The 27765-nt window shown below is 40.9% G+C and overlaps 3 protein-coding genes and 1 pseudogene across 12 annotated transcripts in view; 2 read left to right on the forward strand and 2 right to left on the reverse strand.

Moving 5' to 3' along the window:
• LOC148338041 (high-affinity choline transporter 1-like) lies at window positions 1–15765 on the reverse strand. 6 transcript variants are annotated; one of them, XM_088293252.1, is made up of 11 exons: window positions 15476–15765; window positions 5610–5856; window positions 4367–4480; window positions 3712–3867; window positions 3098–3246; window positions 2891–3034; window positions 1749–1826; window positions 1255–1408; window positions 961–1178; window positions 799–882; window positions 372–605 (listed from the first exon to the last, which is right to left on the reverse strand). In XM_088293252.1, exons 2-11 carry the CDS (start codon window positions 5791–5793, stop codon window positions 519–521), a joined length of 1368 nt encoding a protein of 455 aa, XP_088149378.1. In that variant the 5' UTR covers window positions 5794–5856; window positions 15476–15765; the 3' UTR covers window positions 372–518. The 6 variants fall into 6 exon arrangements, 5 of the variants coding, with proteins under 5 accessions (XP_088149375.1, XP_088149374.1, XP_088149377.1 ...); XM_088293249.1 differs by having other exon boundaries at window positions 1–882; window positions 1788–1826; window positions 15476–15764; XM_088293248.1 differs by having other exon boundaries at window positions 1–882; window positions 15476–15764.
• On the forward strand, window positions 6977–9112 carry LOC148338042 (uncharacterized; annotated as a pseudogene).
• On the reverse strand, window positions 9212–15486 carry LOC148338043 (uncharacterized). The gene is made up of 6 exons (XM_088293267.1): window positions 14771–15486; window positions 14417–14673; window positions 13036–13411; window positions 12210–12329; window positions 11077–11391; window positions 9212–10820 (listed from the first exon to the last, which is right to left on the reverse strand). Exons 1-6 carry the CDS (start codon window positions 14852–14854, stop codon window positions 9762–9764), a joined length of 2211 nt encoding a protein of 736 aa, XP_088149393.1. The 5' UTR covers window positions 14855–15486; the 3' UTR covers window positions 9212–9761.
• Window positions 14346–27765, forward strand: part of LOC148338044 (zinc finger protein ubi-d4-like) — a 16675-nt gene continuing 3255 nt past the window's right edge. The window contains exons 1-10 of one of the 5 annotated variants that reach the window (XM_088293258.1): window positions 14346–14395; window positions 18173–18287; window positions 22005–22165; window positions 22341–22448; window positions 22555–22751; window positions 22976–23068; window positions 23895–23979; window positions 24472–24606; window positions 25807–25938; window positions 26047–26159. In XM_088293258.1, the coding sequence (XP_088149384.1) occupies window positions 22033–22165; window positions 22341–22448; window positions 22555–22751; window positions 22976–23068; window positions 23895–23979; window positions 24472–24606; window positions 25807–25938; window positions 26047–26159 (996 nt within the window). In that variant the 5' untranslated portion in view covers window positions 14346–14395; window positions 18173–18287; window positions 22005–22032. Of the gene's footprint in view, window positions 14396–16108; window positions 16912–18172; window positions 18288–20576; window positions 21052–21078; window positions 21480–22004; window positions 22166–22340; window positions 22449–22554; window positions 22752–22975; window positions 23069–23894; window positions 23980–24471; window positions 24607–25806; window positions 25939–26046; window positions 26160–27765 lie in introns of those variants that run through there. The other 4 variants (XM_088293257.1, XM_088293256.1, XM_088293255.1 and 1 more) reach the window with 4 other exon arrangements.

Raw genomic sequence — 27765 nt, forward strand, 5'->3', positions numbered from 1 at the left:
TTTAAACATTTTGTGACAGCTATATGAATATACAGTGGACCCCAGCTATTCGCAGGGAATAGAGACTGGGCTGGCCCTCAAATGGTGAAAATATGCATACAATTGATGTCTAGCATATGCATTGAGAGGTGAAAAAAAGTTGTTGGTTTTTTAACTGCTAAACTAGCTGATAAACATTCAAAATGGGGTAAAGTAGATGAAAAAATATTTAAGAATATTGAAAAAAAGGGGGGGGGGATATGCAAATCAGCAAATGTAAGGGAGCCGAATCGTGAATATATGAGGGTAAACTGTACATGCACAAAGTAATATAAAAAACAATTTGCAACATTTAAAGGCACCTGATTTGGTCATGTAGATTTACAGGACATTATTACGTAATTCATCCAATGTTATTTCATGTTCAGTCCGAGCACCAGGTCCAGATCCTTGTTGTGACTGTTGGGTTTTCACTTTAAATTTGTCAAATCTCTCTGGAATTAGTCCTTTATTGAACAGCAGTGAAGCCAGGTAGGAGACTAACAAAGTGGAGATAAAATTGCACAGCATGCATATAGTACTGACGGGTGCATGCTGCACATATACTCCATTTTCAAGTGTACAACCTGGCAATTGGAGGATAACGGGCAACCCAAAAGACGGATCGCCGCACAGAAGTCGCATTACCAATCCAATAAAGAGGCCCGTGGTGGCACCGTAGCCATTGGATATATCAAAGAAGAGGACGCAAATGAGTTGAGGGAACATAAAAACGTAAGTAATGCTGGAGCCGAGGACCCAAAATGACAAAATGCTGACCTTGAGGAAGGTTAGGGATGTGCCTATGAGGCCCATCAACAGCACAGCAATCCTGATCACCCATTGTACTTCTCTTTCTGATGCCTGCAGGGATGGAAGACATGAACAATGAAATCCATCTGAAATTGTTCACCCTCGGGAAGCTGTAAGAAAATGTCTTACCTTCGTCCTTAAGATACTCTTGTAAATGTTAGACACAAAGAGAGAGACCGCTGCCAGTAGAAGTGAGTCAATTGATGACATCACAGCAGCCGCTGTTGCGGCAATGCCGATAACGGATATATAATTTGGGGTGAGGTTCTGCAAAGCAATGGGCAAGATCATGCTTGTCTCTCCGCGTTCAAATGGAGATGGTGAGCCATATTCCGTTTTATTCCAGTCTATTTCCAAGACAAAATTTGAATTCTGAAAATGTGCAGTGATTCACACTAAGCTTTTTGGTTTCTTCTTCTGTACCTGTAGATGCTGCAACTGCTCCAATCAAGATTGATGGAATGGAAAAGATGATGACGATTGGAGCTGCAACGAAGCCGATGATTCTGGCTGTGGCTGAAGAAGAGGCTGACAGGAGCCTCTGGTGGTAGTCTTGAACGGCCACGCTTCCGAACATCTAAATTAAGAAATCTTTCATCTAAAAATACTGTATTTTCACGACCAAACAGCGCACCGTATTAAAAACCGCAGTCTCAGTTCCGGGTGCTCTTTCTGTATTTAACACATACATAGGGCGTACCGCATTATTGGACGCAGGCAACTCAGCATGCATGTACGCATGCTAAACATTACGCTAGCATGCACGCGAGCTAGCATGCTACCGTATGTTTCTAAAAAGGCAGCGGCAGCAAAACTGCTTTTGGTTGTACTTTATTGAAGTATTTAAGAAAGTACCGTACTCACGTTTTTTTTTATTTTTGATCAGTCAAACCAAGGAACAAAGAAATAGAACTTACACAAAACATGTACCGTCTTTTCACGACCATAGGACGCACCGTATTGAAGGGCGCAGTCTCAGTTGTGACGTGCCATTCCTGTATTTAAAACATAAGGCACACCGTATTATTGGGCGTAGGCCTAACAAAATTTACTTTAGCTTAGCTTGCATGCACGCTCGAGATACGGAAGCTAAACTGAGTTTGGTTGTGCTTTGCTTATACTAACACTAAAATCCAGACCTCATTCAACATCAAAAGTTATTGTTAGTCTCAGTGTCATGAGTAGCTCAGGTTGTTGCCGGCTTTTATCACAACTGAAATAATAGCGCAAATCATTCCATTATCTTCACAGATACCACCTTGACATTGTAGGCAAGTCATTTTCTCAACTGACTATGTACGGTCACAGTTTTACATCCAAAACTACCACCCGACATCAACTGAACAGCATACTAGCAAACAATGAAACAAACAAAACACGGCAAAAAGAAATACAATTAACACAAAACATGCATCTCTCATGCCATTCATATCCCAAGTGCTGCAAAGCATTCTGGGAATGTTTCAGCCTCAGCCAATCAGATGGCTGGTTCGAAAGATGTCGCTACGATCTAACCTGTGATGTTTCATGCTTGCAATAAGATCAATACCAAGAAAGACTACAACTTTGTGGACTGCGGCCCTTTTGTCCAACTTTCTACCGCACGTACATACTTGTCTGTTGTCAACTGACTGTGGTCTCAAATTGTCACCAACAGTCAGTCAGTCAGCGCTCTGCAGTCTCAAACTTCACCGACAGAGGATGCTAGCACACTGTGTAATGCTGCCATTCAGTCAATCCAGCGAAGTGCTCATGAAAGTCACACATGTACACATTTTGGGAACTCGGTCCACACATAAGGCGCTTCACATTATAAAGCACCCGGTTCATTATGGAAAAGATTTGGGACTTGTAGGTGCACCCTATGCCCGTGAAACTACAGTACTTTGTTTGCCATCGATATAGTCACCAAGGTGCAAATGCCAAATGTATCAATGTTTTTGTCCATGCAACATAGTCCAAATAAATCTTTTGAGAAAACCAAGCATTCGAACAAGGGTGTGGACACTTTTTAAAGCAGCACAAACTAGTGTTGTAAGTTGTACATAAAAGCACTCACCAACAACAAAGTTTGATCAATCCACTCCCATGTTCTGTCAGAGTCAATAGGACTGATCCAGGGGGCCTGGTAGGTGAAGTTTAAAGCAGTCGTGGTGATGTCAGCAGAATAGGGGTTGATCAGCACGAAGGGGACGCATAGCCACTGCAAAAAAATACAATTAGTAACCATAATCATTTGCCACATTGTATGACATGAGTAACTCACCAGACCAAAGAACATGAGCGTCAGCTGAACAATGTCTGTGTAGGCTACAGAAAAAAGGCCACCCAGCAGTGTGTAAATAATGGCTACTATAGCCGAAATCCAAATACAATATGTGTACGACAAATCCAGGATCACGCTCATTGATGCACCTAAAAGTGAAAAAGGTACCAGACACAAATGTGTGTTCGTGTTCATGAATGTGTTTATGCAAATCGCAAATAGACAACAATCCATAAAGATAAAAATTGTTGATATTGGAATCAGCCATCTTAAAGGTGGAAGCCAGAGTAACAGTAATTTTACTTCCTTCCATTTAAATTTTATTTAATTTAATTTTCCACATTAAAAAAATCCAACCACAATATTCAGTTTTTAACAGCTTTGAACTCTTAATATGCAGGGACATTATTCACGCATATTATGAAAATAAAGGACATAATACAAGAACATTTGTAGGCTAGGCTTTTAAACTACGGGGCTGTTGATTTGTACTACCCTGGTACAAGAAGAGCTCTCACAACCAGGATTACATTTTTTTCTGTTTATTTTTTTTCTTATTGCGTCAAAGAGCAACAGTGTGATTTTAGAGACGACCAAACAACGCTTTTACTTACCCAAGCCAATGAGTGTTGATGGCATCCAGACTATATCAGTCATGATCAATGCCATAGACATAACTCCACTGATTATCGTTCCATATTTGTCACGGAACGGGTCCATCATTGTCACATACTTTCTGTCTCTCATTGTTTTGGCGAAGAAAATTCCCCCTTTGCTCACATAAGATTGGTTGTTATGTCACAGCAGACAAAGTTTCGACTTTTTCACTGTTTTGTCACGATCTGTTACACATTCAACACTGGTCTTCATCAAAAAGAGTGATGATAAATAGTTTCTAGATCCGCTGCTTTAATGTTTTATAACTGTACAAAAATCAAATTTTAGTCACACAATTTTTTTATGCACTTTAAAAAAAAAAGAAAAAAGAAAAAAAAATATATATATATATATATATACATATATGTACATATATATGTACATATATATACAAATGACAAAAAATGCGAGCATAAAGAGGAAAACTAATGAGATATTTGGATTCTACATCCGAAACTGCCGTAGAAAATGCTGCCAGTTACTTTTTTTGCACTTTTTTTAATGCATACCAGTGTTATTAATACAACATAATACAACAATACATTTAATCTATACTTCTGATTTACGGAAACAAAATCTAATTTAATGAATAGCCACAGGAGATAATCTTACCTATCAGTAAAGACAAGCTGATTGTAACAGGCATGACAGCCCAGGCCAGGCCCAAGTCTGGAGTGTAAACCAACTCACTCAGTCCAACAATGAAGCCTCCTCCAATGAACGTCGCTGCAGGACGCAACACTTACAGTACATTCATCTGCTTGGCTCATTCGAAAGATATCATTTGAGCCCCCAATTCTGATCAAAGTCAGGGAGGCCTGATTATAAGATGTCTCTGAAAGATGATCCTGATTGAATGTCCGGGAGTGTTAAAAGGCATCTGCTCATCTGCTTGTTATGTTACTTATTGTAAGTTGTAAATATTGAAGATCTTTAACATCTCAAATACTAGTTTGTGGTCAACGCCGACAGGAAATGGAACAATAGCAATCAGGAAACAACCTGAAGCTCTTGCTCTGCTCATGCTCCTGCCAGACACAAATAGAGCAACTGGATGTGTTGCATGTTTGTATAATGTTTCTCCAAGTCATTCACCACAATAAAAATGACAAGGTGAAGTGTTTGTCATCAGTCATTGTACCATGACAGACAAGAGGAGACTTGTGATTCTCCTTACGTGTGATCATTATGTAAATTATGATGTGTGTTGTGCTGTGATAGTTATCTTGAGCGTACCTACCGTAAATGTGGGGTCTCTTCCAATTTAAAAACGAAACAATTAAAATGTTAAAACCCCATTGATGAGCAGCATGCATGTATTTAAAGCTGATGATGTCTTTGGAGTCACAAACTGGGCAGTTTTATTGGGTAGCAAGGGGTGCTTGCTGTCACCTTTACCAAATTCAAATCAATCTTCCATCCATCCATTTTCGGAACCGCTTCTCCTCACGAAAGTCGCAGGGCTGCTGGAGCCTATCCCAGCTGTCTTCGGGCAGTAGGTGGGGAACACACTGGACAATGCCAGCCAATCGCAGGGCACACATAGACGAACAACCATCCACACTCACAATCTCACCGAGGGGCAATTCAGAGTGTCCAATCAACCTGCAATGCATGTTTTTGAAATGTGGAACGAAACCGGAGTACCCGCAGGAAACCCACACAGGCACGGGGAGAACATGCAAACTCCTAACAGGAATTGCAAGTGACTAGTCGACTAACAAAATGGTCGTTTGCGGAAGCCCTAGGTGACAATTGTTATTGCATAGCCTACGCCGATTGCATTGACATGCATTAAACCTGAAATATCGTGTGTAGAAGTGTGGGTCTGCAAGCGTGGGTGCGTATACTGTACCTGTCATGGTGAAGACTCCCACCATCAGATTTATCCCTCGATTTCCCAGCAGAGTGACTTCCATTTGATTTGCCTGCCTGTTCTTACGCATGCCCTTGGTCTTCACAGAGGCCCAGATGCCAGTGCCCAGGACCAGCAGGTAGAAGAACACCATCACCACAATGCCTGGGATGTTCACACTCATTTTGCCCAGAAGGAAAGACTTGTTGACTTTGACGCAGTCTATTTTATCTGCCACAGTAGCAGTCTGCAATTCAGATTGATGAGCAAAACAGGTTTTAATACAAAAACTCATTTCTGTCCATCAATTAAAGCAAATGTTCTGAATTTAGCACTCATTTTGCACATCTCATAAGGACCACTTGAATTTATAATTTCTAGTTCCCCCTCCAGCCAGGCCTACACGCGGGGGCTCGTTGGTGATCGTGTGGTGGCCGGGCCTGCACCCATGGGGCCCGGCTAGGCTCAGCCCAAAAAGGCAACGTGGGTCCCCCTTACTTGGGGGGGGGGGGCTAAAGGGGTCGGGTGCCCTGTGAGCCAGGCAGTGGCAAGAGGCAGGGACCTTGGCGAACCGATCTCTGGCTACAAAAACTAACTCTTGGGGCATGTAATGCCACCCCTCTGGGAGGTGTGAGGTAGATACGTTCTGATAAGGTCCGGCTCACTTCCACACCCAGCTCGGCCTCTCGAGAGGGGTTGGACACTCATCCACTCTGGAGTTTACCAAGGTGAACGGTGCCGAGAAGGTGTGGGCGTACATACATGGTATAGACTCCTGAAATTGTGGTATTTCTCACACCTCTAATGAAACTTTGCATAGAGTGTTTGTTTTTTGGGGGGGGTTGTTGAAGGTACAGACTGATCATTAAACAGGATTTCATAATTCTAAAGTTATATGCATTAGAAAACATACATTCTACGGAGCCCCTAAAGTACGGAGCCCCTAAAGTGACATGGGGGAAAAAAAAAATGGTTTCTCGTCCAAACCAGAAACTTTCTCGTCCGGATGAGAAACTAACTCGTCCAAACCAGAAACTTTCTCGTCCTGACGAGAAAGTTTCTCATTAGGATGAGAAAGCAGTAGGCGTGTATGGAGACCCAGTGGCTCCATTTTGGTTTGTGTTGTAAGTGTGAAAATGACAGTGCAGGACTTAGTTTAGTTATATTTTCATCTTGGACTTTATTACAAGGACATTGCTGCTTTGCTGGCAAGTCGTCACCATTATGTTGTGTCGGAGAGACATTTAAAACGAATTTTGAAATCTTGCAATCTGCTTCGGCGAAAGGAATTTACCACTTTGGATCGTGTGGTTAATTTTATTCAAGAACATTTACAGACATCGGGGCAGCTCTGTGGTTACAGATGGATGTATACTAAATGCAAGGAGAATGGCTTACACGTCAAGAAAGAACAGGTGCGCCTAATTTTAAAAGAACTTGACCCAAGAGGTGTAGAACTCAGGAGGAGGCGACGTCTCCATCGCCGAAGCTATTTTGCAAAAGGACCAAATTACATTTGGCATTTCGACTCATATGACAAACTGAAACCATTTGGTATCTGTATCAACGGCTGCATAGATGGGTTTTCCCGAAAAATCATATGGATGAATGCGTTCACCACCAGCAGTGACCCAAAAATCGTTGGAGGCTACTAGAGGCAGTCCAAAGATTAGGTGGTTGTCCGAGGATTGCCAGAGGTGACCGGGGCACAGAGAATGTTAAAGTCCGAGACTTTCAGCAGTTTCTCTCTCGCAACATTAACGATGGATCCGGCATTGAAAGTTACATCGAAGGCGCCAGCACAGCTAACCAGCGCATTGAGAGTTGGTGGGGCTTCCTCAGAAGGGAATCAATTGAATTCTACATCGCTATCTTTACTGACCTGAAGGACCGTGGTTTGTTCGACGGGACATATTTGGACCGAAATCTCATTCAGTTCTGCTTCATGGGCATCGTTCAGGTAAGCCATATGTCTATAAATGTTCTATTGTCATCTTAAATTGTGTATCAAATTGCTTTTTAATATTTTCCAATGATAAAACACTAATTGTCAATGCTATCAATTACATTACAATAATTATTGTGAAGAAATAAGCAATGCAAGCCTATGCGCACAGCACTTGTCTTCCAAGCGTGTATCGGAAATACACTGCACCCTCGATGGGCACGCGCATCAATATTGATCAATAATTTTAAGACCGCTGTCATATCCGAGTGGGTATCTGATAACAATTAACCATCGATATGACGTCTAAATCATTCGATTGATGTCATATTGATTTTGAATTTACATCAGATGCCCACTGAAGTAAAATTAAGCATCAATTATAACGATAAAAAAAAAGTCAGGCTATAAGAGGTTAGGATAATGGATGGTAAGTGGAACAACTTTTTTTTTTTTGCATAGCCCTGCACATCTTGTTTCAGCATTGCATGTGCCATTCAAAGTGTTTTTCGGTATAAATCGCAAATATCAGATATAGTACAATCAACTCAGTCAATTAGACCTCTTGCTTTCCCCAGTTAGAGGGTGACAGTAGCTTCTAGTGCACAGTATTTCTGCAGGCATTACCTGTCCTATTTCACATCAGGTCCGGAGCTGTTCACGGCACTGCCACGCCAAAGTTCACATATTTCAATTCCCTGCTCTTCTATACTTTATTTCATGCAATTTTTTGCATCGTCTTCAAAAACGTCAAAATTTATTTTTATTTCAAGACATCTAATAAACCAAGATTATGACCCACAACCATATAAATATTTGGTTGCTCTCTTACTGTCTAATGTAGCTTACTGTTTTTTTCCCAGGACGAATTGGATGAGACCATCCGTGTGTGGGATGCACACGTCATCAGACCATCCAAGAACGAAAGGGTACCCAGTGGTCGGCCCCAAATCATGTACATGTTCCCAGAACTCTACTCAAGTTCTGACTGCATTTCTTCAGTGGACAGAGCTGATGTACAGTTGTGTTGGAGCGCCTGCAGATTTCACCCGGCCGTGCCATGTGACATTGACATTTACAACATCTGCAACATTATAATGGTGGAGTCACAGATTCAGCTTCCATCTGATGCCTATCAAGCATTGGATCTGTACCTACATTTGAGGCGTGAGATTACGTCCGCTCTCTAATTTGAGATGGCATTCAGAGCCTTATAAACTGATCAGACACAATACATCATGGAATACTTACTGCAATTGTATTTAAATTTTCAGATGAAATTTGCATAAGCTTAGTTTGGAACTTGGATCTGATCATTTCCATGAGCACACCTACTAAACTATAACTTATACCACAATACTCACAGAGGAGTTGTATATATGACAGATATGTTGTGTAATGTGTATATCACAGAATGTATGTGCCATTTGTTTCAAAGAACATTTCCAATTTGTAGTACTGTATATAGTAGGAATGGCATTGTCTATGTTTTTGCTTTACCTTTACATCTGTCATGACCAGAAAATAAACAAAACTGCCAACAAAGCATAACAAACCAGTATATGAAAGGAGAAATGTATTTATTCACGCATACTGTTGTTGGGAATTTTAACATTTCATTAACCTAATAGTATAACTGCCCAAGACATTTTTTTACTTTCTGCTACATCAATAAGAAAAAAAAAATACTAATGTGATTGAAACTGTGTTTTGGCTTTATGTTCGTGTAGTTTCTAAGTCATCCAAGTCATGATAAAATACAATGGGTGAATTGGAAAAAAAACTTTTTTTTTCTTTACATTCCCAAAACATTTAAAAATAACTGGCAATTATGCTATTTGGCTAACACTATAAGGCCCAAACAAGTACAGCCACTGATGCCATTTGAAAAATGTGGCTACTATCTGCATTTAAACAGATTATTTTTGTTGAACTAGTTGCTGTTGAACAAAATAATAAATTGCATTAAATTATCTAGAACAAAAAGTGCTAAACGTGCAAACAGTTCTTGAAAAAAAGTGAACATCACCTTTCAGAAAAAAAATGTCTTTTGGACCCGAGCAAATTATCAGTCATTGTGCTGACGCATATTACAGCACAAAATCTTAATTAACATATGACATTTTTTCCGATAATAGTTAAATTAACACAAACTGTTTTTGTGGAATTTCATAACATTCTAATACAATATGCAGCCCTTATGTTTGCTACAAAATATCCATTGAAAAGCAATCACCAGACAGCACATTGTCAAACTCTTGACGAAACTGTGGGTACGAGCTGTAGGTGCAAGGCAATTCGAGAACTGATCCACATGTGTGTGCCACAGGCCTTCGACTTAAACCACACAGTCGATTAAAAGTCACCTCGATGTTGTCCTTGCACAGCACAGTTGATCCTGTGCAGAAACGTAAAAATATCTCCAGTTTTCTTTGGTCGATGCTTCTCTCATACCGTAGGAGGTGGTTAAGAGATGTCTGCTCTTGTGGATTCAGGATTTCAGTTGATGGCTTTATCATCTGGGCCACTTTCTTGTTTGTTGGCTTCTTAGACTCATAAAGCTCCATTATGTAGTATTTTGTTATAAGTGGTGGCACAGTGTAGTGAATACTGGAATGGAAACAATCAATAATAAATTTTGGCTCTTGAAGAAGCGCTTTGTGTGCAATTGTGAGAGTGGCACTCCGTAAGTTTTCGGGAGAAGGCACGCAGTGAGAGCCCATTCGTGAGAAGATGTCTAGTAAGTCTTCTGTAACAGTTTCATCCATATTCCCTTGAAATGCTTTTTCTAGAGATGATCGCTCATTCCCTGAAAGAAATTTGGCAAATGACATCATCAAGAGTTCTTCATTCACTGCACCAAGTCCCTGGCAGCAGGCAAGAACAAAAGCTGGTGATAGTCTGATTGGTAAGATTTTGTGGTCCTGGTAACCTTTCAGCCACACTCTTCCAAGAGCTTGCCATTTCTTTGCAGAATAGTCAGGCCTTAGTCTGGGTACTCGCTCATCTTCCCCCTCACACTGTTCCAGGAAATGCTCCCAGAATGCAGAATATGCCTCTCTTGACACACCGTCGCTGTCCAAAGCGTTCTCATTTGTGAACTCCATTTTTAAGCTAGCATTCAGTATATTTGGTTCCATGAAGACATTAAGGACGTCATCAACTATGTTAACACGCCTTAATTTCACCAGGACCTGTTTTTTTGTGAGATCTGGTGATGCTGCAAAGATGCTGGAGGATCCAGGTCCATAATTTGGTGTTGAGTACTGCAAGACAGTTACAGTGATTGCTGATTAAATAGGAAAGAAAATATTTATTAATCACAACTTTGACAATCTACTATATCTAAAAACATCTGCCTTTGATGAGAAAATACTAGGATTTAAAAGATTCCCATCTTTGTAAATACAGATAAATACAAATATAAATACAAACACATAAACAAAAACAACATAAATGAATAGGTAAACCTTTTTCCCATTATTTTTAGCACTGTCAGATCTGGTTCCGCACCAGCTATACCTGCATACTGTTTAACTCGTGAGGATTCCAGGGGATAGTGGAGTCTTGGTCGTCATCATCATCACCAGTAACAGGTCCAAAGTTTACTTCCGCATCCTCAAGAGATGTTTCAATGGCTAGGGCAAGAGGTGAATCCAAAACACCACCCAACCCCTGGTCAGCATCTTTATCTGACACAGGGATAAAAGGGTCCCCATCAGATTCCTGCCTGTCTGCTAATTGTCCAAGAGCATCATCATCATATGGAGGATGCAGAACTTCTGTGTCACTCATCTCAAAAGATGCAGCTCTTGATTGATTCATTATTTCTTCTCTCTGTTCATGACAGGAAAAAGACAAATTGAATAAACACATAATTATTGTTTTGTATTTTTTCATGGACTATCTGACAAAGCCATCATATTTACTTTCATACTTTCATTGTCTCATCCTTAACATAGCTAAAAGCATATCAAACATGTGGCATTGAGCATACATCATGACACAGCACTACATCCTGGTCCTTTAAGGCACAGGTGTCAAACTCAAGGCCCGGGGGCCAGATCTAGCCCACGACCTGATTTTATGTGGAAAGGGGAAATCATGTGTGTCAACTTCCTGTTTCTAACACATTTATTTCACTTTTAACAACATTGAGATCTGAGATATTGTTGTTCATTTGTTAGCAATACTCCCCCTATAAAATAAATTGTTGAACAAACAATTATTTCCTGGCTTACGATTTCAAAACTCGCTAACCCATCAGTTTGTTTTGGTACGCGGTAACGTCATAACGGCCCTCTGAGCGAAACCATAGGTATGATCGGGCCCATCCACAAAAATGAGTTTGACACCGCTGCGTTTAAGGTGACATGTAAAGGGGAGTAGCAAGTGGGGGTTGTCCTCTTGCAAAACTTGAACGGAAACCTTGCATGTAAAGTTTATTCCGTGGGAACACAAGAGTATTTTTTTTTCTTTTATGTCACCTTTGGAGCGCCATATCTTCGAGACCTTTAAATGTAGATTTAACTTAAATGCCACTACAGTAAAGTAATGTGATCAATTGTTGTTTGAGTTTTAAAAAGCATTGTTCAAGCATTTTGGCAAGAATTTCACACCCTGCATTTTACGGTATCGACTATTTCATGGTTTACCTGTATTGAGCAACTGGGTGCTGAACCTAAATCAGAGGAGCTCTCTTGGTGAGCCGCCTGATTATCAATTGTAGTCCTCATAGGCTGATGTCTCCCACGCCGTTTTCTCAAGGATCGTCTCTGCATCATCATTAGTAAAGACAGAAAGACATTAGCAAATGAGCAAATTGTCAGCAGTACCCCATGGATGAAAGCATTTTTTTCCAAATATTAGTGAAGAGAGAAGTGGACCAAATTACTGTGTAATGTGTGATTACATACTGTATCTTGACCAATTGCAACTCGACCTTTGTGCCCGTTTTAGCTGATGTCTTTGCAGGCTTCAAATAAATTTAACACATCCTCAAAAAGCACTGACGACATCAATGAATGTACAGCATAAATACAACTACAAAATACAGTACATTGAAAAGAAATGTACAGTGAACAAGCACAAATCTGTCAGGTAGTACATATGATGAGAGCCATATCGCATTATTTATGTCTCCATTATGCGATTAACAATTTGGAATAGGCTCAGAGGTGGTAATTGTCATGTGAAAAATGAGGGCACTGGACAACATATAGCCTTGAAAAAAACTGTGCTTTTATTATTATTATTTTATTTTATATGAAAGAGAGGATCATGATTGTGCCAGTACACACTCCCAATAGCAATAATTAAAAGGAAGATGGGTGTGTGCGGTTCGACGGTTGTGGCGTAGTGTACCATTCGAGATAGCACCGCCACTGTCACATACTAGCCCATAACACTTGACAACCTATCTCATTCCCCAAATTTCAAACTTAATAGCAATCTAAATAAATGAATGTTAGATTACAGTACCTTCTTTGGCTTGTCGTCTGTGAGCTCGCAGTCTGACGATACATCCGAGAGAAGTATTGATTTTGCCTTGGAGGTCATGTAGATGCGCAGCATTCCTAGTTTACTTTCCTCGTACAGCTGACCCACTGTGACGTCAAGGTGCACCAACTTCTGGCTATAGTCACGAACATCAAAGTGGAAGTCGTCGATCGGTCCTTTTGACGAAAGTCCATTTGGAAAAAACAAGTCTTTGCCCGTCCTCATTAGTTCATCCATAGTCACTGATTTATCAACAGACAAGTGCCGCGTTCCACCTCCACCCCTTGCTCTTATTTGACGAAAAGAGCCGTTCTGAAAGTGGAGCCACCCGATTTCAACCCGGTGTCGTGCCAAAGTACTTACCCCTGCCAAAATCTGTATCCCCTGTCGCGGGAGCGCGCACGCATAGACTGAAGGCGGCGCGATGTTACTACGTTTGTTTTCATTGAAAACTGCTTAGAAAAGAGCGATCCTGCATAAACTTGCCACACATACTCAAAATGATCCAATAAGTACACAGAATAAGTCACTTGATGGTTGGGGTGAATATTTTTGTGATTAGAGGTGGGGTACTTATTGTGGCAGGGGCTGCCAGGATAGGTCCCCCCTGGTAACTTTGCTTAGAAAAGAGCGATCCTGCTCAAACTTGCCACACATACTCAAAATGATCCAATAAGTACACAGAATAAGTCACTTGATGGTTGGGGTGAATATTTTTGTGATTAGAGGGGGGTACCTATTCTGGGAGGTGCTGCCAGAATCAGTCCCCCCTGGTAACTATCCTACTGCCTAAGTGGTCAGTGAATGCACCTCGAGTCCGACGCAGAACGCGAGTGACTTTATTTATTTTTTTATTCTTTTGCTACTCTTGTCGCGGCTATCAGTGGTTATAAAAAAATAAACAAATCAGTCAATTGGAATACAATTACGTGTTCTCTAACAGGATACCACCTATCTGTGTTTTGCCACTTAATTTGATCTCGCTGGAATCACTCATCCTCTCCCCTTTCCATCGTGTTTTGATCACTGAAATTCCCTTATGGTAGCTTCATTGATTGCAAAATTTCTTTGGTCTAACTAATGCAAATGCAGGGAATTTCCCCCCGATTTCGGAGGAGTCAAACGCTTACTTTACGTGTTAAATTGTAGCGAATGGTGTGCTGAAACCCACACCGACGAAGACTACCACTTTTATGGAAACCCTGGTTTAAATTACTGCAAATCAAACACACAAAATCATACATTCTTCGTGCCTTTCAATGAAAACAAACGTAGTAACATCGCGCCGCCTTCAGTCTATGCGTGCGCGCTCCCGCGACAGGGGATACAGATTTTGGCAGGGGTAAGTACTTTGGCACGACACCGGCGTGTAACTTTCACGGCATTTTTATTTCTAACACCGCGTGCTGTCCTCTCGTCGGCTGTAGTTTCTCGTTCTTTCTCCAACCTTTCTCTGATGTTTTGCATGAGTGCGGACTTGACAGTCTCATTTCCTCCCGAACTTTCGTTTGTCACGTTTCGCCGCCGACAAAATGCTCTGATTGCAAGTCGGTCGCCGTAACTTGTGATATATTGTCCTAACTCCTCATCTGTCATAACGCATATGACGTTGATGTCAATCTGTAAAGAAATGCAAACGCCAGATGTGTGAAGCATTTTAAGCTAGAATTCGGCTACAATAACGAAAGCAACCTGAGTAGTTAACAATTATCCTCACTTTATCTTCTTTTAGTTGGTCGATGACACTATTTGGTATAGACTTTGTTTTGAGGAAAGAGTGCAAGTCCTCTTCTGCAGCCATTGTCTCGCTGCACTGGAATCAGGATGAAAATAGACTGCAGCTTGCAAAAACTAGCTCACGCACGTAAATATGGCAGCGCTCGTTGGTAAAGACGTTTCTCAACTTTCTCGTCCTAACGGGAAACTTTCTCATCAGGACGAGAAAGTTATCTCGTCAGGACGAGAAAGTTATCTCGTCAGGACGAGCAAGTTTCTGGTTTGGACGAGAAACTTTCTGGTTAGAATGAGAAAGTTTCTCGTCAGGACGAGAAACAAATTTCTTTTTTTTTTTTTCCCCATGTCACTTTAGGGGCTCCGTACGTTTCACTGGCTCTCTTCAAAATACCACAATTTAATGTCACTAGACAATTAAACAATTCTTTGAAATCACAGATTTCATTAGTACAAAACCTTAGGAGCAAAACCTTTTTCGAGCAAGCGTTTTTAGCGAGCGTAATCAAAACTCCCCCAGCACTCTGTGTTTTGCAGCGTGTGTTTAAGAAAGGTTAGGCCGCCCGCTAGTTACGCAATGTTATCAACAGCCCTATAATGTCAGTTTCATTCCAGCCATCCGTTATATGAGTTGCTTGTAGATGGAGTTAATATTGCAGCAAACATTAATAAGGAATACAAACTTTCCTACCTGTCTGCTTTGAGCTGCGAACAGAAAAAGGAGGAGGGGGAGGAAGACGTTTTGGAAGACGGGGTGTATCCTGGGGGGACAGTGAGGAGAATATGAGAAAGCAATTTCTCCAAAGGACTTGACACTTTGAGTGGAATTGATGACAGCGGCCAATTTTCATGCAAATATCTGAGACGTATGTGTTAGAGCGTGCGCTAACTGCAGTCAGGCAAGCCTCCACACACAAAAACGAAGTCAAGACAGTAGCCACTTTTATTTTTAATAATGTGCATCACGGTGCCCGGTGGTAATGCGCCACGCTCGAGGGGGCGACAAAGCGATGGGAGGAAAATCATTTTTGAGTGGCCATTTTATGTTTAGTTTGTTTACGAGTATGGTTTGATCTGCCAGGATGGCCGAGTGGTCTAAGGCGCCGCGTTCAGGACCCAGTCTCCCCAGGAGACCTGGGTTCGAATCTCGAATTTCCCCATTGTGGGACGAATAAAGGGAATATTATTATTATCTAATCACTAATACTAATAGAGACACGTCACTGATAGGCGCCCCTCTGCTCCGTGACTATCACCCCCCCCCCCCCCCCCCACTCAGACACAAAGTCCAGTGCGCGCGCACTCGACTACGCGAGCGGCGAGTGTTTACAATTCAAACGTCTGATAATGAAAAAGATGGAGAAGCAAAATAGAAAATGCGCAGGGGCACAAAAGCGAAAAAGAAAGAGCAAAAAAGATTATGCAGGCATGAAAACCAACTTTTCAAAGTGGTTAAAAGAAGGTAGTTGTAATGTGTCAGCAAGTAAGAGCCACATATGGCTCAATGAAACATTCAATAAAAGTTTTAAATAAAAGTGTGGCCTTCCCCCAAAAATGTATTTAAAGGCTACATATAAAAAATGAAATCTTTATTATTATTATTATTATTATTATTTGGGGGCGGCTGTTATGTGTCAGCATGTGTCTGCACCCCCCAGAAAGTAGGTAGTTGCACCCATGCATGTAGTGGTTTGGATTTAAAATACGTGTATTAAACTTCTCTATGAACAGCCACGAGTTCACCCAGGAGGGGATGCAAACTTTCTCAGAATTGGGGTAAGAAACTAAATTGAGATGGAAAGAGAAATGAACTGTGGATTAATGACTGACATACAAAAAATAAAGCAAAAAATAAAATAAATAATAATAAATAAAATAAACATGGAAAACAAAAATGGTTTCTACAGTGGTGAGCGGTCAAAGCCTTCAAGGCCTTCTCTGCTGGCCTAACATAATCCAGAAAAAAATGATGATATTCTTCACATTGATGTCATTTTATATCCTAGTGTTGTATTTTTAGGACGGCATGGTGGACGACTGGTTAGCACAATGGCCTCACAGTGCAGAGGTTTTGGGTCCGATTTCCGCTCCTGAAGATAGCTGGGATAGCCTCCAGCATTTATTCAAGTAGGACTAAGTAGGACTTTACTGAAGGCCCGGATGTGAAATGCGCTACTGGGTTTACATAAATACAGAAAACACCCGACTAAAACAATGGATGCCGATTGGGCAACATTTAACACAAGATAGTGGTAAACCATGTTAGCTAGAATAATGTGAAAGTCAATTTAATAAGATTAAACCTTGCAGAACGATGGCTTCAGAGAGAAAGGTCCTTTGGTCAATTCAGAAATCTCCTGAGCAGCGCCTCCATATAGGCGGTCCACCTCAGAACTTGTCCAGATCAGTCGAGGCACAACTTGTCCAGATGAGTCAGAGCAGAATCCATACAGTGACATCCAACTGAGGCGTGTTCACAAAGCTCCCTCTCCAAACCGCGACGGGGTGGAAGGAACCGCGACGGGGTAGAAGGACAAACAGAACAAGCGGCACTCAAAAAGGCCAACATGTCGTTCAGCTAAATATAAGAGGATACAAATAGGTCTTAAGTCAGGTTTGAAATATTTCGACTGAGGTAGCGGCTCTAATGTCCACGATTAATGTATCACAGAGCACTGGTGCCCCAATAGAAAATTCTCTAGAACGAACCTACAGACCTCTTTTTGGCTCTTGGATCACTAAAAGACCAGTGTGTTGGGAACCAAGTTCTTTGGACGGAGAATATGGTACTACTATATCAACAATGTTAGATGATGCGAAGCAGTGTAGTATTTTATTAGTAGCAATACCTTGAAATTGCATCTTAGCTCAGGAGTCAATGCAAGTTGTCAAGCATCATGGTATGATCAAACTTTCTCGTCCTTGTCAGGAGGAATCTAGCTGCAGCATTTTGTACTAAGTGCAGATTTTTAATACTAGACATAAAAAGACCAAATAATGATACGTTGCAATAATCGATAATTATTTATATATTTTTATTTAATATATATATATATATATATATATTTTTTTTTAAGAGGTTATAAACACACATTCCCTGGTGTAACTCTTGATCCTAAGAATTCTTGAAAACAGCACATTAGAAAGATCAAAACCAAAACGGCAAATACTGTGTCCTTAATGAAGATATCCAAGCAACAGTTTGATAAAAAAATAAAAACTTTATATATAATCTATTCTCTTATTTTACACCATTTAAGCGATTGTGTAGAGTTGTCTGAGAAAACTCAGAAAATAGTAATATTGATGCATTTTATGCAACACAATAAAAGCAATATGAATTATAAGCTTTGCAGGATGTTGTGATCATTCTCATGTCCTCCAACAGAAAAGGTGACAACCCCCCTGAGGCTACGTTTAGTCCTCGGCACTTCCAGCAGGAATTTGGTCCGAAGACCTGAGGCAGCGGGCAGGTGGGGGTGGAGGTGGAGGAGCTCAGAGAGGTATGCTGGGGCGAGGCCATTTAAAGCTTTCAAGACAAACACAAGTATCTTAAAGAAAACTCTAAAGTGCACTGGGAGCCAGTGAGGAGAGACCAAGAGTTGGGGTTTGTGATCCGTCTTCCGAGATCCTGTTAAAAGGCGAGCAGCAGCGTTTTGCACAAATTGGACGTGCTGGAGGAAGGACAGGCTGACTCCAAAGTAAAGTGCATTACAGTAATCTAGTCTAGATGTAACAAATACATGGATTACTGTTTCTAAGTGCTTCTGGGAAAGAAAGTGTTTCACTTTAGCCAGCTGCCTAAGATGCAAGAAGCTGGCTTGAACAACAGCACTAATTCCAAATCACTGTCCAATTTCAAACCCAAGTTTGAGAATGTTTCGGTAAGATGCCAGGGGGCCAAGGTCAACAGGGTTGAAAAGTAGAAGGGCCCCTGGGACCGAACACCATAAGCTCTGTCTTGTTTTCATTGAAATTCAGGAAGTTAAGTGATATCCAGATTTTGATTTCCTCTAGACATAACAAAAGTGGTCTCAAGGAGAATGTTTGTTGTTGCTCAGCGGGACATAGATCTGTCTGTCGTCTGCATAGCAATGGAAGGAAATTCCATGTTCTCGTAGGATGGAACCTAGGGGCAGCAAGTAGAATGAAAACAGCAAGGGTCCCAAATAAGATCCTTGTGAAACACCATACAACAAAGGGACAGAGCGGGACTCAGATTAACCAAGGTGAACACAAACGCCCTGCCAGTCAAATAGGATCCAAACCACTCTAGAGTGTTACCACAAATGCACACCTGGAGCTGTAATCGAGCCAGAAGAATACTTTAAATTAAATTACATTAAAAAATTTAAATTACCAGGCTCCCTCCTTCTAAGTAAAAAAAAAAACTAATGGAACATCCCTTTGGGCAGGACATTGGTTCTGGGAGCACCTGAGGTTATAAAAGTCCTAGTTCGAAGGTTGGTCAAGCTCTCTTGTGAATTATAGTGGTACATGAGGGAGTCATTTTGCATTTGCATTCCTGCTTTGGACTAAAGTTTTTCTCACTTTGGATTTTTCCTTGCTGGGGGAATTTTCCTTTCCCAATTGGACTATTCTAAATCATTGCTTTGATAATATAACTAACCAGATTTCGCACATATTGAAAGAGAGCCAATTTGATGTCCTCATTTTTCCATCTTCCTAAATTTTCTTCTCATTAATCAGACTCCTGGCATTTTAAGACTTGATCACCTTTGAAAGTTCACCTAAATTAGACATCATTTAATCACATTTACTCACTTATTTGACTTAATTTGTCATTTTTCGTGAAAAGCTGTGGGTGTGGCTTCGCACAGTTCGCCAATGAAACAACACTGATTTTGAAGTTCAGAATATTGACGAAAACTCAGAAAACTTTGCAAACACATCAGGCCATCAATATTTAATTAATTTTTTTTCTTTTAATTTTTTTAAAATGGCTTGCTAGTGCCCCCTAGAAAATTTCACAGAAGCAGCCACCGGGTGTATGTTTCACCGAACCTTTCGAAAATTTGATGGATTATGAACCACACCTACAAAAAAGTCTCTTGGATCCATGTGCTAAATTGCATAGGAAGTTGACCATTTTGAATTCACTTCAAAGTTCAACGTGGCTTAGCTGACAAAAGCTGATCTTACTTTAACTATGCAATAATTTCTTGGAAAGATTTCACCACATTTGATCATAGTACAGGCCTGCAGACATCTACAAGCTTATTGTTCATCATAGAGGTGGCGCTACCTCCTGGCTAACGGAAGTAAATAGTTATTTTTTTTATGTTTTTCTCCTCACAGGTTAACAAGATCTACCTCATATTTGCTCGGTAGAGTATTTAGGCCATCGTGATTTTGAAATACACACTTTGCAATATTTTTTTTGTGCAAAGCAGAGGTCGTGGCAAAGCACAGTTAATTCGCCAATAAAACAACATTGATTTTGATGGACTAAATAAGCACGAGAATTCATGAAACTTTGCTATGGGCTGATATTTGTGCCACTAGAAACTGAATATTTGAATTGAAGACTGAATATATGAATTGAAGACTGGATATTTGAATTGAAGACTGAATATTTGAATTGAAGACTGGGTATTTGAATTAAAAACTGAATTATTGAATTGAAAACTGAATTATTGAATTATTAATTATTCAAATATCCAGTCTTCAATTCAAATATCCAGTCTTCAATTCAAATATCCAGTCTTCAATTCAAATATTCAGTCTTCAATTCAAATATTCAGTTTCTAGTGGCACAAATATCAGCCCATACTCGACCCTTTGAACGGAGAGTCGGTCAGGACTATATCCCGATTTGTCCTGCGGATAAGCGGAATCTGACAGTATAAACAACACAGCACTGCCCGTCACTTTGTGAAGGAGGGGTAGGATATTTATAAGTTCTTTGAACTTCAGCTTGACCCTTTACGTATCATTTGTAACCTTATTTTGAAATGTGTCAATTCTGTTTTAAACATGACGCTCAAATAAAGTAAATCAATCAAATCAATGTGCAGCCAATAGTGGTAGGGTGTAAACGTAATGTGAATTCGGGTTTGCTTTAAAAAAATGTGAGGATGAGTGGTTCAGACAATGGATGGATCTTTTATTTTTTTAAATAATCAAAACATTACGCTGTCTGCCGCAGTGGGTTTGCGTCTCTGACAACAGCGCGCTTGCGCAGTGTCACTCTACCCAACTGCACTAACCAAACATGGCGGCGGCCGTCGACAATGTTGTGAAAGTGTAAGTTTGCCTTTTTATTTTTTCAAGAGAAAATCCACGAGCCGTGCCGACGTCAATATATACTGAAAAACAGTTAGTTAGCGACAAACTCTTGTAAACCACACGCACAGCACGCACGTTTTCGAATACCAATGAAAATTCGTCCCAAGAGAATAACGTTATCGTGTGAGCTAAGGATAGCTTGTTAGCCGTGAACAGAGAACCGAACCACAGCGGCCAAGGAGCTTTACTCACACGCAGCATCGATTTAAGTTGGCCACGTTGTCTTTTCATGAGCTTTATCTGCTCTATTGGTAGTCGCCTGCCCGCTGGTAAAACTGTCTGTAGATGGTCGCTTTGTTGTGAACGAAAGGCGTGCTAACAGTTGAACCTTTTGTTCCGACGTCGCTACGCTACAGCGCTGCTCGAATTCAATCAATTTGGATTTCGTAAGTTTGAATGCGGAATGTGTTTATCATCGTTGTTGCCCGTAACATTGGTGTAAAAAACGAGAAAAGAATTGCAATGAGAGATGTTTCCAATATTTTGGTTTGCCACTTAAGCTTCATGGGAGAGACAGGATATTAGAAATACCTTCCACATCATGAAGAGTTCTCTCCTGTAAACTGCAAAAACAGTAACGCAACATTTTTCACAACATTTTTACATATTGCATTTTCCTGACATCACAAGGCTTCTCTTGTTTTGCAGGTTTCAAGAAAACCATAGTTATGTTAGTTTCAAACTGAATTGTCTGTAGGTGTGAGTGAGAGGTTGTTTTTTTTCGATATGTGCCCTGCTATTTCCTGGCGACCAATTCAGGGTGTACCCAACCTCTCATCTCATGTCAGCTAGGCTTTAACATAGCTGTAACCTGAATGAGGGGAAGCACTGTAAACATGCAGGATGGATGGTTAAATGATTGTTACTAACATATTCTGGTGATGTTTTTTTTCTGACGACCCCTATTCCAGGCTGGGGGAGCAGTGTTACCGAGATGCCATGGAACAGTGTCACAGCTACAACGCCAGACTGTGCGCTGAGCGCAGCATCCTTATGCCCTTCCTGGACTCACAGACTGGTGTGGCTCAGTCCAACTGCTACATTTGGATGGAGAAGAGACACCGGAGCGCAGGTATAAAAGTCAATTACAAACATTTGTGAAGCACATGACACTGCCCTTTTTGGGGACATGTCCATTTCCTCAATATTCACGCATTAGCATGGCAGTGTTTATTGTCTCTTTTATTTACTGGTGCAGTACTCTGATGGCATATGACAACTTTTGGTCCTTTTAATATGTCGGTCAGGTGTTGCTCCAGGTCAACTGTACACGTATCCTGCTCGTCGCTGGAGAAAAAAACGACGCTCTCATCCCCCCGAGGACCCCCGATTGGCCTTCCCCCCTCTCAAAGCAGGTATTACCACTCAAGAAATGTTCACTTTTGACACATGAAATGTTTTTAATGATTGTATTGTCATCACAGCATGCATACTGACTCACCTGTGCCCGTGTGCTTGTAGCAGATTTGGAGCTGGGCCTGAAGCGTGATGCCTTGGGGGCGGTGGATGGCAGCAGTCTGGAGGCTCTGTTGAAAGGTGAGCCTCTCGACAGGAGGAGTGGTGTGACAGATGTCCGTGGTCCAGAGGACGATCCAGCCACTGTAGACCCCCCTGCTAGCTCTACGACAACTCACACATCCTCCGGACGCGTACGCAAGGTTTGGCTGTTTGTTGGTTTATTTTCAATAATGGTGTTTTTTTAAGTTGTTTTTCATCCCTTCTACCAGTGTTAGTGCCAGGTAATAGGATGTTACGAAATAACAGATGACAGGTATCAAACAAGTATTTGAATATCGTGTGTAAGTTGTTGGAAATGGTGTAAAATGTAATCCGCCATCTTCTTGGAACAGGGAATTTAAACCCTGTGACCTTTTCACTACAGAGAGTCCTTGACCATGACGACTATTTGGACGACTTAGATGATGAAGACTTTGAGGATGAGACCCCCAAGAGGAAGGGCAAGAGCAAATCCAAGGTGAGGACTAACTTTTTAAATTTGGTATTTCTCTTAAGGCAACAGGTGTGTCACAAACTAATCTTTTTAGAATCGGTTATACTATTATCGGTTAACCGATTATTCGATTAATCCAGTTTTTAATGAGAGATTGTTTTTTTTTTTTTCAGTTGAATGAATTCCTAATTAGGGAAGGACCAAATTGAGCAGCAAAACAAAAGAAAGTATTTGCAGTGAAGTTGCACAATACATATTTTAATTATCAATAATTAAAGCATGACTATTGGCTGCAGGCAGTAGTTTGTTTAGTGGAGCATAGCCCTTGCTGACTCCTACTGTTCCAAAGATCAACAACGGCTGTCATATTTAACAAAGTGTGAGCAGCCAACAGTCAGGGCAAGCCGATAGATACCACAAAGACTGTCTGCAAAGCCTGCCATAAAGCTGCACTGAGCAGAAGAGGGAACACCTCCAATATGGCCAAACACTCAGCGGATTGACATCCTCAAGTATATCCTCAAGAGCAGGTGTGAGCAAACTACGGCCCGGCGGCCACATGCGGCCCTTTAAACCTTTTAATCTGGCTCCTCGAACTTGGAAAAAATTAAATGAATATACCTTGTTCATGTTTTATTTTCTGAATACGGCGGTTTTCCATATTGTTGTAATGCTTTTGTTCACTTTCATTTAAAATTAAATGTTTTTTTTTTTTCTCCGATGAGGTGAGGTTACCAAAACACTCCATCCATCTGCTCCTGGTCCGGGCCCTCTGTCAAATTTTAGAACCCATTGTGGCCCGCCAATCAAAAAGTCCCCACCACCCCATTTTCCTTGTTTTTTTTTTTAGGGGCGCAGTGACAAGAATGGCAAGAAGAAAAGCGAGGCTGCGGCTGCAGCTCTGGAGGAACGAGACAAACCTTACGCCTGCGACAGTGAGTCAAAAAGCATTCTTTGTCTTTCCCACCTGTGCGCGTGTCATGCATGTTGGGAAGGAACCTTTCTTTTCCCACTAAAGGATAACAACAAGCCTTCTGCTTTGCATGATGTGAGCTGAAAGATTCCATCTGGTACTTGAATTGACGTTTGAATGTTGCCCGCTTGGAAGTTTTTCCCCTTCCCTTCTCCTTGACAAGGCCCCTTTATTTATTTATTTATATATTTATTTGTATTTATTTTTTTGTGTTTTTTTTTTTTGCTGTATAATTGTTGGCTGCTGTGACACTTCTCACCTTTGCTGCATAATGAGCTTGCTGCTGGGAAGGCATTTCCAAAAACACATGTGATGTAAATAATGTTTAAAGAAGAATGCTTTCTGTGGGCTAATGAACAGCGCACTTTCCTGGCTCCACCTGAGAGCCCATTTTTTTGGCATGATAATTCAACCGTCATTATAACCACTGTGTATTACCATGTGTGTATGTCAGTCTGTGGGAAGCGCTACAAGAACCGCCCAGGCCTGAGCTACCACTATACGCACTCTCACCTGGCGGAGGAGGAGGGCGAGGACCGCGAGGAGCTCGAGGCACCACCCACTCCTCGCCAGCCTGAGGAACAGAAGAGTGAGTCACTCTCATGCATTGAGAGAAAGAGAGACGGAGAGAGAAAGGGGGGGGCATGGGGTTGCATGCTGTGGAGCATGTGTGTGCTTGAGGAATACCATGTCCTCATCCTCCCCAAGCCTTTTTTTTTTCATACTCATTCTCAAAGTTTGCAAAAGACCAACCTAGTGGTCCTGATAGAAACAAGTGTAAACTGATACTTTCTTAGATTTACATAATTTTTGTCAACAAATCCATCGTGTGTGCCTTTTATTTATTGTGCGTGAGTTTGTGTGTATGTTTGCCGTGTGTGTGTGTGTGTGTGTGTTATCTCCCTTTTTCATTCATATATGAAAAGATGTACAGATCGCAACCGCGTTTAAGTTTCAGACAAATAAACGCACTTTTGATCTATCTAGCTATCCAATCAAATTGACTGACATAAGAAAGAATTCAAGCTACAAATCCCCTTTAGAACTTGGCAACTTGGTAAACAAGGGATGGAAAGCAAGAACATGCACCCTAGCTTTATTGAAGAAGTTAGACTTTGTGATGCATCTTACTTGAGGAGCAGTATTATACACTTCACTTTCTGTACTTTGAAGACTGCAGACTGATATACATTACCTGTATTCGATTTGTGGAAGGTTGTTTTAAAAAACATCTTTTAACAATATTTTCTTTGTGTTTTTAATGCACTACTCTACTTGCTGTGATGTTTTTTTTTATTTACTGACTAAATTTAAAAAAACTAAACTAAAAACAAATTCACTATGATGAAAAATCCCAAACTATTGTAATCCAAGTCCAAGGTGTATGTAGCCACTCTGCCAAAATCGCCTGGGATCCAGCTCACCAGCGAGGATATTTCATATTGAAATTGAATCAATAATATTGGGTTTGCAAAGCTGTGCATCATAAAAACGTTCCTTTCTTTTTTTGGGCTGTGCTCGTTATTTGTTGCTGAATTAAAAAAATGTAACCAAAGAGGCTCCCAGTAAGATTCAGAAAAGTTCCACACCACTGCAAACAAGAATTAAATTAAGTGAGTGCACATATCATGGCAGAATTGCTCATATTGGCTCCTGTTAGGTGTGCCGGATGACCTGTCCCATGACGAGAACTTCAACCCTTAGCTAACCATTGTGTTTGAAATGTGCCTTCTAAAATCAGTGCTAATGTTTTTTTTTCTTCCATGTTTCTGTTTATTCTCCTGTGTAGCAACTAAAAAGGGTCCAAATGGTCTTGCGCTGCCTAACGATTATTGCGACTTCTGTCTGGGAGACTCCACCTTGAACCAGAAGACTGGCCAATCAGAGGAGCTTGTGTCCTGCTCTGACTGTGGCCGTTCGGGTATGGTTGGGATTCCTCCAAATCGCTACCCTTTGTGCATATGAAATGGAAGCAAATTTATGGTCATGGCCGGTGTCATGGTTGTGTCTGGTCCCTCCAACCCCGCAGGCCATCCGACATGTCTGCAGTTCACGCCTGTAATGATGGCCGCAGTGAAGACCTACCGCTGGCAGTGCATCGAGTGCAAGTGCTGCAATGTTTGTGGCACGTCTGAGAATGATGTGAGCATGAGCTTTAACTTTACATAACACCGTCCCGTAAAAAGCATACACGTCAGAGACGTCACTCTGACGTCAGTCACAATTAGAGTTCCAAAGGGTCGTTGGGAGCGTAATGTTTCCAGTTAATTTCTGGAAAGTTCCCGTCCGCTAATTCTCAATGGGAAGTTCAAATGGGAATTTTTTTTAAATGGTGTAATCTGAATTTTAAACGTTCCACAGGAATGTATGTTGAATGGTAGCAGGGGCGCAACTACCTACTTTCTGGGGGGTATGCAGAAACATAACAGGCGCCCCTAAAAAAAACAAACTAATTTTTTATATGAAGCCTATAAATACAAATATACACAATATATATATATATATAATATATAATACACAATATAACACTTTTAGTTCAAACTTTTATTGAATGTGTCATTTTACATACGGTGATTGGCTTAATCAATCTATTTTATTTTTTAATTAATAAGTTACTGATTAGACACTGCATCTGATCAGTGTCAGACTCTTCGGATACAGTGGTGGAAAGGGGTTTTAGGACGCCCTTATGATTACAATCTCAAATACTATCAAGAAGCATTTCTGGGAATTTTCCTGTCTTTGTGTCATGCTACGTTTTCTACATGTCAATGCATAACACAGCACGCACACCCCCCCCTCCTCACACTCACACCCCAACGTAAACCCATTAATATTCTTCTCATGAGCTCTTAGTCTCTAAGTACTGCCCCGTTGCAAGACAACAGGAACTTCTCATTTTACTTATTGCTTTTTAGCTAACTTCAGTATACTTACTACGCTTACCTACTGTCTTTTAACCACTTTGAAAAGCTGCTTTTCATGCCTGCATAATCTTTCTCCCTCTTTCTTTTTCGGTTTTGGGCCCCTGAGCACTTTCCATTTTGCTGCTCCATCTTTGGCCTCATCGGACGTTTGAATTGTAAACACTCCACGCTCGCGTACTCGAGCGTCTGTGTGCGCGCAGGAGGGTGGCGGGCGCCGGTGACAGTCATGGAGCAGAGGGGTGCCTATCAGTGACGTGCCTCCATTAGTATTAGTGATTAGATCATAGCCATGAACAAACAGGTGTTTAATGTATAAATTGGCCACTCCAAATTATTTTCCTCCCATTGCTTTGGTGCCCCTGTGCACCGCATATGCCGCATACATACTTTGTGCACCACTGAATGGTAGCCAAGCATAAATGAAAAAAAAAAAATTCACGAGCAGGAATTAATGTAAAGTTACAAGGTTTTTTTGTGATGTAAATACCTGAGATCAGGATAATCATGAAATAAACAATCCACCTGCTCTAACTGAAATCTTTTAAGGGGGAAAATTGAAAAAATAACAACATAAATACATGTCGGCAAGGTATCTTTTTGCTTCTAACCTTGCTGTATAAAGATGCACACCCTAAAACTTAAAGCTTTCTTGCAACAATTTTTGGTTTTATTACACCACAATTTTGGTGAATGAGTTTATAGTAGGACTGCATGCACGATATTGAAAAAACATACCGTATGGTTGTTAAATATTTGACATCTTCCCAATGAAATGACCTAAATAGTATGTAATGAAATAGGCATTTTTTTCATACAGCAAA

The sequence above is a fragment of the Idiotropiscis lumnitzeri genome, chromosome 4, assembly GCF_059441095.1.
Source record: "Idiotropiscis lumnitzeri isolate Australia: NSW breed Sydney's pygmy pipehorse chromosome 4, RoL_Ilum_1.0, whole genome shotgun sequence".
NCBI lineage: Eukaryota > Metazoa > Chordata > Actinopteri > Syngnathiformes > Syngnathidae > Idiotropiscis > Idiotropiscis lumnitzeri.

Bases quoted from the DNA above. Each gene is read 5' to 3' on its own strand.
- LOC148338041 (XM_088293248.1), bottom strand. From the start codon at position 5,793: ATGAGTGTGAACATCCCAGGCATTGTGGTGATGGTGTTCTTCTACCTG. The intron at 1,179-1,254 runs GTACAGAAGAAG...TCTTGGAAATAG, and splicing joins AGCAGTTGCAGCATCTACAG to ACTGGAATAAAACGGAATAT. The intron at 883-960 runs GTAAGACATTTT...CCATCCCTGCAG, and splicing joins AGAGTATCTTAAGGACGAAG to GCATCAGAAAGAGAAGTACA.
- LOC148338043 (XM_088293267.1), bottom strand. From the start codon at position 14,854: ATGGCTGCAGAAGAGGACTTGCACTCTTTCCTCAAAACAAAGTCTATA. The intron at 13,412-14,416 runs GTGTCGTGCCAA...GGCAGGGGTAAG, and splicing joins GCCGTGAAAGTTACACGCCG to TACTTTGGCACGACACCGGG. The intron at 12,330-13,035 runs GTACTGTAATCT...ATGATGATGCAG, and splicing joins CAGACGACAAGCCAAAGAAG to AGACGATCCTTGAGAAAACG.